Source organism: Oculina patagonica, chromosome 13, assembly GCF_052425735.1.
Source record: "Oculina patagonica isolate OP01 chromosome 13, crgOcupat, whole genome shotgun sequence".
NCBI lineage: Eukaryota > Metazoa > Cnidaria > Anthozoa > Scleractinia > Oculinidae > Oculina > Oculina patagonica.
Window position 1 is genome coordinate 4,047,620 of NC_135770.1, and position 11,599 is coordinate 4,059,218.

At 41.7% G+C, this 11,599-nt stretch overlaps 1 protein-coding gene across 1 annotated transcript; it reads right to left on the bottom strand.

Moving 5' to 3' along the window:
* Window positions 1-895: 895 nt before the first annotated feature.
* On the bottom strand, window positions 896-10,377 carry LOC144635888 (protein dispatched homolog 1-like). Its single transcript, XM_078495000.1, has 5 exons — window positions 10,252-10,377; window positions 6,718-6,934; window positions 5,318-5,453; window positions 2,405-5,015; window positions 896-1,837 (listed from the first exon to the last, which is right to left on the bottom strand). Exons 2-5 carry the CDS (start codon window positions 6,861-6,863, stop codon window positions 1,497-1,499), a joined length of 3,234 nt encoding a protein of 1,077 aa, XP_078351126.1. The 5' UTR covers window positions 6,864-6,934; window positions 10,252-10,377; the 3' UTR covers window positions 896-1,496.
* Between the last annotated feature and the right edge of the window lie 1,222 nt (window positions 10,378-11,599).

The window sequence follows — 11,599 nt, forward strand, 5'->3', positions numbered from 1 at the left end:
TGTTTCAACAAAAGTGCCGGCGGTTGACAGAAAGGTTGAAATTCACCAACAGCCACCCTCCCTCCCCTGCGGGGCAAAGTCTGGTGAAAATGACACAAAAAAACTTGACTATGCCCACCCCCCTAGCCAGCAATTCAACGCCTGACCCTGGGCTCCCTAGGGCTGCTAGCTCTACCACTCGGCTACCCGGCACAACCTTTCAAGACGTTGCCCCCCCCCCCCCCCCCTCAATTTTCGCGCGCAGGACTGGCTTGAAGCCTTCAAGCACGGTTCGCGGAGTCCACCTTTTGTCAAATCAGTGTAGAAATACAGTCGAACCTTCCGTAAGAGGAAACACCTTGGTCCAGAAAGAGTCCCCGCCCAGCGTACAGGAGGTTCTGCAAGGGTTGGACTGTACTTCGTATAAAATTTTTGAAAATTGTGTACTGAGAGCTGACAAGAAGTCAGCTCTATACTTCAGTATGTGTAGCGTGAGGTGAATAGATACAATTAGGAAGTGCTTAGACTACGAGCAGTGCCTCTGTTTTCTTAGTTTGTTGAGCATGAGGGGAAACAAAGCGCATTTGAAAAAAAAAAAAAACGTTCGCGCGAAATCTAGTGGTGCAAGCGTCGATCCCTCGGATTTCGCATAGGAGTGTAATTATACATCGAACTATCGATGCTTCGCGATTGGGAGTGATCCGATAGCGATGCATAGATCGCAAAATCAACTATCGATTACAATCGCGATAGTTTTGAGGCCTTGATAGAGGGCAGCCATTATTGCGTTTTTGGCTGTTGGTGCTCTAAAGTACAGTATAGTACGATAGGCCACGATTCGATACGATACGATGCAATACGATAAGAACCACATTTAAAACTAGAATTATGTTTTATTACTTTAACAAAAGGTCCCTTACCTTGTAGTAATAACATTTCCAATAGAAAGAAATCAAATTATGTTTTAAAGCGAAACATTTTTCTGAAGTAGTTTTATACCCTATGATATTTTGTTACGCACAAACTCTTGTTTAATTAGTATTAATTAATTTGTATTAAATGGCTTTAGTCCTGTTTAAATTTTGTGTAGAAACAATCAAGTTACTGGAAGCTAAAAAGGGCCTTTTCTTGAAAACGGAAACCCATAGGGAATTCTTGAAAATATTCTTAGAGAATGAACTACTGCAAAAAAATCATACTAACATATCTAACTTGTTCTATCTAGAATTACTGAAACTTAGAATTCAACCCCAGCGCAGAAATATCAAATATAGTTATTAATACCGTGTAGAAATGTCTTTTAAACTATATGTAGTAGCAGACGGTTAGCTTTTATAGGCTGGTTTTTACTAGGCATAAACTCAAGTAAAAGCTAAAACCCTTTTATATACCCTACAAAAGCTTTAACTAATAAACTTTTACTTAAAATATGTAGGGTAAATCGTTTAGTCTAGTTTTGTGTTCTAAAAAGCAATTTATCACCTTTCTGATTGAACTAAAAGTAAGATTTAACGTCGTCAAACTGAAGTCGCTTGTTCGCTGACGGCGTGCGTGCTATTGACAACAAGACGTTTCCCACCGTTGGCAACATTCATTTCTAGCGCATTTTCATCAGCTTCACACCCGTCTCGTAACAATACCACCTCTTCCCTTTGTGGCACCTTATCCGATGTCTTCTTACAGCACCAGGATAAAATGTCGCCCCAGCTGAATTGTCCCCAGTCCCCTTGTGGTCCTATTGTACAGCAAAGGGCCTGGAAGAAGAAAGTCGAAAAGGCCCATCCTACGGCCATGACCAACATCAGAAAATGGCCCATCTGTAAATAGGACAGGACCCTAGAAGGCATCATCATTGCACCTGAAAAAAAATGACAGCGTTTCTTTGATTAAAGATCTGTTTTTCACGGCCAGCAATTGCGACCTACCAAAGATTCGACATAGCTCTACGAGGTATCCCATTTAGTCAGCCCTCCCCCACCCTCTCCAATGAGGTGGCGGGAGGGGGAGGGGAAGGGGGGGGGGGGGTTCTGAACATACTTAATCTAAATTCCTGCACATTCCTTAGTGTCTATCGCCGTTATGTATTGTTTCTACTGCAACTTAACTGAGGCAGGTTTACGTTTATTTTACTCGAAGTGAGCTTACGTTATAAGGCCCTTTCAATTTTCATACATTTATAAAGTTGGCTTGCAATATTCCGTTACATTTCTTTATATTTAGAACATATAAGAGACACGCCGCTTCTATGGGTCCCCCCCCCCCCCCTGTGCTATGTCTCCTGCTCCCGCACCCATAGGAATCCCAGCTTCCCACCCCTTTCATGCTCTTTCCGCGGCCGCCCCCATACCCCTCCTGCCTCGAGTCTCCAGGGCCCCCGCCCCCGCCCCCGCCCCAGCCCCCTTCCAACTCCATATTTGGTACTCACCTGCAATGAATGTTGTGACAGCTGCCATAGTGAGGGCTGATCCCATCCGGGACAGTGAAAATTGCACACGCGCCTTCCTACATTCCTTATTAGGAGCCAGGCAGTAGGCCACCCCGAAATGCATTGCAAAGTCAATGGAGACACCAACCGCAACAGACATCGTTATGGACTCCAGAATATTGAGCTTCCACCCACTGAGAACTAACGAACCAATAGTGACAGAAATAATACCAATGATTGTCAGTATGGCGTATACGCTGACAAGAACGTTTAGCGTAGTTAGCAGCATCACTGCGAAAGCCATGGCGATGGCAATCCCCATAGAAACCAGTGTTCCGGTCGAGAGGCTTTTTTGCAAGTCGTAAAACTCCATGGTGCTGATCCACCAGCCTCTGCGCATGCCCACTGGTGCATTTTTCGCTTCATCCTCCCTCCAGGATTCAATGCGCTCCCAGAACTCGTGCGCGGGCTCGTAAGCGCGGGAAATTCTGACGCTGCTTTTGACGCGCATGTGCACACCCTTGAGATTTCCATGTAAGTCGTAAATGAAGCTTCCTATAGTGGAGTCTTGTCTTTTGTATTTTAAAATCTGCGCACGCGCATTTGCTGACATGGCGCACGAATCCAAAACAGTTTTGTTAAAAGGAAAGGGCGAATCTTTGCAACAAGGATAATAAGAGATTCCTGGTGTCAGCGGATCTCTGCAGCTTTGATTGTAATAAGTTTCCAGAAAACAGTAATTATCTACACCCTTTTTCATGGCGAAAAAGTCTTGCTTGCGTAGCCTTTTGCAGAAGGCCATAAGCCATTGTTGAGACTCCTTGCTCGTAATGTCGAAGTTCTCATCCCATTCAATTTCCCCATGATCGTACGGGTTAAGATAATCTCCGTTGTCGACAGCCTTAATCCCCCAGAAAATATCGATTGGAAAAGTAGCGCTTCCTTGCGAAGGGCTTGTCTCGAAACGGAATTTATCTTTGAAGTGGAGCTCGTACGCTTCAAGAGGATGTGAGGATTCGAACATTTGGAAATCGGAAGATGTTGGAAGCTGGAAACCGGGCTCGAATAGAAGTACTTCTAAACCACCTAATGTAAGAAGCGAGAACAGGATAATCCAGAAAAACCGCAATTTTATTACCACTCGTGGCAGGAAATCATCAAAGCAAAAGCGTGCAAAAGTCGCCACGTACTTGTCATAGAGCAGTCTTAGTTTTTGGCGCGAAGACTCCTTGGAACACGACCATGGTACGCAGACATTTTCGTTGATGACGCAAACGGCGGGAAACCATGTGACCATCATGCTAAACTTGCAAAGAATCGCTATGCCGGCGTAGATCCCGAAGCATTTGATGGTGGTTATTTGAGAGCTAAAGTTAGCAATAAATGCAGCCGCTGTTGTGAAGCTTGTGACGAACATCGACAAAGATGCGTGCTTCAGAGTGTCAGCGGTGATCCTTTGCAGCGATGCGCCCGGGTTGTTTTGTTTTGATTGGCGCCAGACATCAGTGAAAACAAACGCGTCATCGGCTCCTATTCCAACCAGAAATATTAAAGTAGTAATGTTCAGGAACGGGAAAAATTTCAAACCCAGCACGATCATGTACAAGAAATAAGCGATGATCAACGCGCTCACAACAGAAAGCACAAGCAGAAACGTTAGCAAAACCGACTCCGTATAAAACCACATGATTAGTAAAATAATCATCATTGCGATAGAAGGGTAAATGATGTCCGCCATTAGCATTATGTTAAACATGTCGTACTTTAGAAAATGGAATTCTGTTCCTACTAATTTAACATCACCGTCTGACACTTTCCCCTTCTTGATGTGCTTTTCATATAATTGTCTTCTAAACTGTCTGCTGCTGACCGCTGGACTCAATACCGATGTATAAACTAACTTGTCTTCCTTAGGCGCGAAGAAGTCGTTGTCTGTAAGATAGTATAATATATTGTGAACTGCATTGTATCTGATGCATTCTAAAGGAAGCCCTTGACACACTGGGTACGCCGTGCCATATTTAAAGTTCCAACAATTCTCTTTCAACGAAGCGTTGTTAAAAAATGGCGCGCACTGCTTCAGTAGCGATAACACCTGTGTCACATCAATTGAAGTTATATCTTGGCAAGACGATCTTCCGGAAAGTGCTGCAATGTAATTACCGACAGACCAACTAGGACAGCATTCGCTAACTCTCACAGTACCATAACGGATGTTTCGTCTAAAGCAATTTAATTTAAATCCATGCGTCTTTCGCACAACCCGTTCTTCCATGCGACACACGGCACGCAGGTCAGCCGCACTGAACAAATCGCCGCCAGAATTTTTCGACGCGAAAACCATCTTGTAATTGATGGTATTTTTCATGAAGACATTTGGGCTATCACACATGGCCAAACGATATCTGTTCTTAACCTGACCCATCTTTTCATCTCTCCGTGTTTTGGTTGATTGCGTGGTAAGCATATCAATAAGCGAGGATAAGTTGCCTATCGTAATGTTTACATCTGGTGTTGGGCTGGTCGAAACTAAACCTCGATTCGCGGCATATCCGAGCGCAAGCCTTGTGCGATATCGTTTGTTGATCACTGTTCCACGAGGCTCAAATCCCTAAGTTTAATAAAAAAACATTTCACAATTAAAGATCGGAACTAGTTAAACTAGTTTTCATTATGGAATCTTGAGCACAATGTCAAGAGTTCAGTGATACTAACATAACTGAGAAACGCAAGCGCAAATACAGTCACCAAAATACTGTCAAAGTATCCTTATGCATGCATTTTTCAGTGTTTGTAAGATCTTTTATGGTTACGGCTTATACAAGCGTCGCTACTGAGAATCAAAATTGATTATTAAAATCTGAACCGAATCAAAGGCCAGTTCCAAAAACACAATATAAGGTATAACCTTACCATAACCGGAGTTGAAAAATCTGGAATCTCAGGGGCGTTAAACTGAGGGACAAAAGAACAGAGGCCACAAATCACGATCACCAGTGAGGTCACGAAGAACACTGCATACGGGTATTCTGCTAGCAGCACTGAATACCTAGAGATCGGAATAAACACGTGTGTTAAAGACTTATTGACACTGTATTGGTGGATTTCCACTGACGCGTAAATTTTTACGTGCGTGAAAAAAATTAGAGACAATGTATGAACGGCCTGCGTAAACGTGTACGCAAGCCGTTCATACATTGTCTCTAATTTTTTTACGCACGTAAAAAATTACGCGTCAGTGGAAATCCACCATAAGTCTGTACAAAGATTCAGCCGCTTCTTCTTGAAACAGAGCAGTAAATACGTACAAGAAAAGTCTGGCTTTAAACAGCGACGTCTTCTTAATTCGCTAGCTTGAAACAAGATCTAGTAAAATCTTGGGCTATCATTCCAAACAGGTAGCAATTTTCATTTTCAAGTTAGTAGAGCGGTTCTCACTTGAGCATCGAAGTTAATTCGTATTTGCTTGGTTTAGCATTTCTACGCTTAGTGTTTGGTTCAAAAACTTGCGCCATTTTTCTCTCCCAATCAGAAGTAAAACCAAAACCAATCGCGACTCGCCCACAAGCGTTTACCCGCGCTTTGGGCCGGCTACATGTATTAACTTTGAGTTTTGATTGTTTCACTGGATTGTCTGAGTGTGTTCTTTGTAATTGGCCAGAGTGATTTCATGGGTTTTGGTTTTACAGCGGTTTTCAATCAGATGTCGTAAAACCAAAACCAAAATAGTCACTCTGGCCAATAACAATTGACGCAGACAATTCAGCTGAACTAATCAAAACTCCAAGCAAATATAATAAATGTTGCCGGCACGGAGCGCGGGAAAACGTGCGCGTGTGCGTCACGATTAATTGGTTTTGGTTTTACTTCCGATTGGCTGAGAAGTGGCGCGGGCTTTTTAAAACAGTCACTAAGCGAGGTTATACAAAACCAAAGGGAAGCCTCGAACCATGCGGCCCATACTGCCAGAACTTATCCCGATTTCTGTAGCATTAAGCGGCTGGGAATATTTCTACTCCCCCCTGAATGGGATGCTAGTCCATCGCAGGGTACCTCCCCCAAGCATTATTTCACCGGGACACATTTATACACTAGGGTAAAGAGAGGCACTATGAGAGTTAAGTGTCTAACCAAAAAACACAACACAGTGACCCCGGCCAGGGCTCGAACTCGGACCGATCGATCTGAAGTCCGGCGTACTATAGCTAACCATTGGGTCACCGCGCCTTTCATGTAAAACCAAAGCAAACGCAAATTACTTCGTTCTACACTCAATTAAAAATCGCTCTAACGCACAGAAAACAGATCCCTACCTTGGTATGGTGCACTGGCTTTTAGTTTGTTCATCTTGTGTCGACGTCTCGTTGCCTTCATTATTATTTCCGTTTTCTTGGTCATTACTCGAAGCTTCTTCGTTCTTTAAGGCAATCGCCGGGTTACAAAGCTCCGGGTCATCCATACCTTAATTAACTTGGCTTGAAGGATCGCTGCTTTGTTAGAATTTCTAACACCATTCAGGACTTGCTAGCCCTAAGAATAGCAAAAAGAGGACACGGAGACAACATGAGAGATCCCCACCCAATTACATAGTCAACAACAGGCTGTGATTGGAGCACACTTCGCCCAAGCTCCTAAAGGAGCCGTCAACATATAGACTACATATGACATTGCGTAATAACGTTGTTATAAGGGTTTGTATGGGAATATAACGATCGTAAAAAATAATTCAAAATAAAGGGAAAATATCCGAGAAAATAGACTTAACCAATCCTCTTCTATGTAAATCTTGTGCTTCTATGCCGTTTGGGGGCGTTTTGAAGCGATTCCAGTGTGTTTTAGGTTCGCTGGTTTCCTCTCTATACTGATAGAGAGAGGAAACCAGCGAACCTAACAGAGAAGAAAACTGAAAGCCTGAGTTTACACTTTGAGGTTTAAATATGGGGATTTTTAAGTCAACAAAAAAACTTTAGTAAGCTTATGCAAAGTTTATCCACAAAACAAATAGGAGCTGTAGGAACCAGGGGTGATTTTTGATCTCGCCTTTAAACAAATTCAATAGGAATATGAAACAGCCTAAAGGAATTATAATTTGAGCTACCGGAATTGCGTATTTAATTCTAAACTTCTCAACTGATTTCGTTGACCCTCGTCCTTAACTCTACGTTCAATATTTTTGGCAGTTGCTTTAAAAATCTGTTTCGAATCTGTTGCCAGTTCTTCTCCCGGGGGTGGATATGTGAATATCTTGTTTTACTCTCCTCAGTCCCCAATGCGGTACACAGTATACAGCCACGTAATTGAGGTCACGTGATGCCGCGGCTGACACACGCTATCAAGTGCTCCGCAAAATCAGCACCAAAACACCATCGACCATTTTGCTGGCTTTTGCGAAGATGCCCGACCAGTGGACCCAAAGAGAAACAAGAGGAGAGAAGGGGAGATGGAGACGCGACGATAGGTCGATCACGCACACGATGAGGAGGCCCACCCCAGTACCCCGAGTGCGCGCGCCCTAAAAATAGACGACAGAGGAAAACTCAATCAGGCGCGGGAGAGGCCCTAGGACAGTGGAGAGGAGGGCGGGAAGCCCCGCGCGGCCCGCGTGACGTCTCGGAGAGGGGGGGGGGAGGAGGGTGAGGTGGGGGGGGAAATGGAAGGTGGAAGGGGAGAGACGGGTAGGTTTTCCCAGAAAGCCTAAATTTTCCCCCTCTGGGCGCGGCCTCTGGCTGCGGAGCAGTAGGAGAAAAAAAAAAAAAAAAAAAAAAAGACAATTAACAAGGATGAGCTATAAATAAGTTTTGGCATTGCAAGACAATTTTCTTGGCGGTTTAAAGAAGGAAATCGCTTTTTTAATAAACAATTTAGTGGAAAATAAATATTTTCAGTTGATTTTAATGAAGAAGAAATTTAAACCCTAAAAATTTCTTTTCTGGAGTGCTAGCGGTCAAGCGCACATGCATGCATGAAGTTTTAAAACTAAAGACACGAAAGCTCAAGAAATTGAAAGAAAGAACTACACAATTTCAGCAGGAAAACAGATGTTTCAAGTATTCGTCGCTTTAAAAAGGATGCCTATTATCATAGTGAACTTTAGCCCCGCCGGCTTGGTAAACAGTATAAAAATTTAATAAGTTTTTGTCCTTATTTCAACTATTAATTGTTTGCCGGCCGCAGCGATTTGTGTTTCTGAGTTTAATTTTATATAGCCTAAAATCCGCTTTCAATTTTCCTAACACAGAAGAGCGATTTCTACTCAAAACATTTGACCAGAAGCTAATTCGAAAAAACCTGATTGAAACTGAGCCATAAGATTTTGGCCAAAGTAATTTGACTATTTTCGCTGCGGGTTAACATCGCGTTGTTTTTTTCTAGGTTAATAAGAGATTTATGAAATTGCAACAAGAGGGTCATGAGATTTCACAATTTTTTCCCTCGATAAAATTATTTCTCTCTAAAGATTTTGTATACATTTCTTCCGATTTTCTACAAGCGTTACGAAATTTTGTTCACATAATAAATAAATTATATAATTTGACTTTCGCTGTAGGACTTGTATTCAAGTCTTCTTTTCCGGCGAAATAAAACAAATTTTCTATGGTATATATGTTTCTGATGTTGACTTTAATTTCCTGGAAGCGATATTTGTGATACTGTCATCGATTTTGAGCACTATTTCATTCCCTAGGCTAGGCTCATTGAAGTTAAATTCACTTATCGATGTTAAAACTAAACTTCCAAGGAGTTATAATTATTTTTCGCTGAACCTTGAATGCGATATTCTGAAAAGCATTGCGTGCTGAGCCAAGAAAATGAAAATTACAATTATCATTTCTTGCTCATGCAAAATACATTGAAAACCCAAACCTTTGTTTTGTTCATATTTAAGAAAAGAAAGAAATTTCAATTAAGATTTGAGCATTTCCTTTTATTCAGTTTCAGTATGAAATATCAACAGTCGGAAAAGTTCACGTTGATATTTTGGAGAGAGTACAATCTATAGCTAGGCAGTGTAGGAGCGTGCGGTTTTGCTCGTGGTTTTAGGACCTTAGACTACAAAAAAACAACAGACTTCGGCCAAAGTACCTACAATTTTCTCCTTGATAATACGATATTCATTTTAAAAAATATCCCGCCGAACGTGGCTCGATTTGTTTTCCACATAAAGGTTAAGACAGGATTTCAATTGGCGTGTAAAATCTGTAGGTGTTTAAAGAAATATTTTGCATTTGTACGTCAAAACACAAAACTACCTGTTACTTTTAAACTAAATATTCTAACCTTCGAGAAACGCCGCCGGTGCGATCCAAAATTCTGGTAGAAATCAATTCGCTTCCAATTACTGTACTGTCAGTGAAATCGATTGCGCTGTTTTAACCGAGACGTTTTTGTGTTTGCCAGAAACTCGGCTACAGTAATGGAAAGGGAACGATTAAACATGATAACGATGGTATTAATTGAAAACGAAGCAATTTTACAGTAAAACTGTATTTATGGTACTGTAGTTCTTGCGGCCTGTTCGTATGCAAAATGTCAAGGTAACTTGGAAAAAATATGTTTGAAACGATTCTGGGACGCAATAGGGTATAGTCTAATTCGTTATAATAAATTACTTGGGTATGAAAACAATAACACCCTCATACTAAAATCTTTAATTGCATGATTATCAACATCTTCACTGCTCTTATCTTTGGGTGAACTTATGCTTTGGTGCAGATCATTTCTAAATTACTTGGCGACTGCCGCAACCTCTACGAAAAATTTTCTTCCCTGTCCTTTTCGAGACATTTTGGAACTCGCTACATCAAGTATTCGTTAACATACAAATTGTATTTATAAGAGGCACTTACCTTGTTAGATTAACAGTAGAGCGCAGCATCGGGGAAACAAGGTACTCAACAAGTTGAAATTAATAAAAGCTTCGTAGCGGAGCGCGGTTGTTCTGCTTTTGGCTCCAGGCAAAAAAGCGAGCAAAAAAAAAAACACACACACACAAAGGCAGCTTTGCCGGTATAAACACCTGACGCGACTTCCGGTTCTTCATTACCATGACAACGCACAATGACTTCTGCTAGTGTCACATCTGCCACCTGTAAGTGAGAATTTTTGAGGCTGGCTACAGCGCAAAACTAAAACAATATGCAGCGATACTAGCATGTTATAATTAAGGCAAACAAGTATTTTGAGTTGTTTCTAGTCGCTCCGCGCGTTGTTCGTACTTTGCTGGCGAAAGACTTTTGCCAGATAATTATTTACAACGTACGCGTTTTATTTTTTCCTAAATGATACAGGCTTTGCAAGCGCTCATGCAATTTTGAAACCTATTTCACAGGCAACCAATAAAGTTTATAATTAATGTGGCAAAAATCCAAAAGACTAGGCTCTGAATGCCATATTTCCGACTCTTTGCAACAGTGCAACTTAATTGGAATGCTGGAAGAACTTATACATGAGTAAACGAGTGAGTGAATAAATACATGCACCGACATCTAACGCTCAGATGACAGGGTCACCCTGGGCGCTTTCCATTCGACCAAAACTTCTGGTTTCCGTTTCCAGAAAATTCCAATGGCAAATGGAACAGCATTCAGTCTCCAACTTTTCCGGTTGACTGTACTGAAGGCAAAACAAAATTTGCATATGGTCAGGCAGTGCGTCTAATATGGAAATTTCTACGGTGCATTAAAATAATACACTGTGGCTGGTTTCCTGCACATATAACTCGATATTTTTGCAAATAAAAAGCATTCCGAGCACTGAAAATAAACTCCATGAATGACATCGTGGCCACAAATACAGGAATCTTTCAAAAGGCACACTACAAGCAACGAAAACGTCGCCAATCCAAAAAGTCTATTGAGCGTAGCCTGCACGCGCGTTATAAATATTTGTACATTTCTTTGCTGCCGCCTGCACAACAACAACGAAAAAAAAACCGAGTTGACCTGATTTTTTTATTTGGAGTTTCAAGAATGCTTCCTTAACACATATACTACATATAGCTGCTTTCAGCTGCACAAATCGCTAAATTGTCTGCCGAAGGAACTTTGGCTGAGTGTAAAATGGTAGCTTTTTCCAAAATTTCCGGAAAAGAGGACAACCTCGCAAGGTAGACCCAAATTTTCGAAAACAATTTCCGGGAACTTTCAGTTCCATTTGATTTTGCTTCTGGATTCTCCGGGGTTTTCGGTTGAATGG

Bases quoted from the DNA above. Each gene is read 5' to 3' on its own strand.
- LOC144635888 (XM_078495000.1), bottom strand. From the start codon at position 6,863: ATGGATGACCCGGAGCTTTGTAACCCGGCGATTGCCTTAAAGAACGAA. The intron at 5,016-5,317 runs GTAAGGTTATAC...TATTAAACTTAG, and splicing joins ATTTTTCAACTCCGGTTATG to GGATTTGAGCCTCGTGGAAC. The intron at 1,838-2,404 runs GTGAGTACCAAA...ATTTTTTTTCAG, and splicing joins TGTCACAACATTCATTGCAG to GTGCAATGATGATGCCTTCT.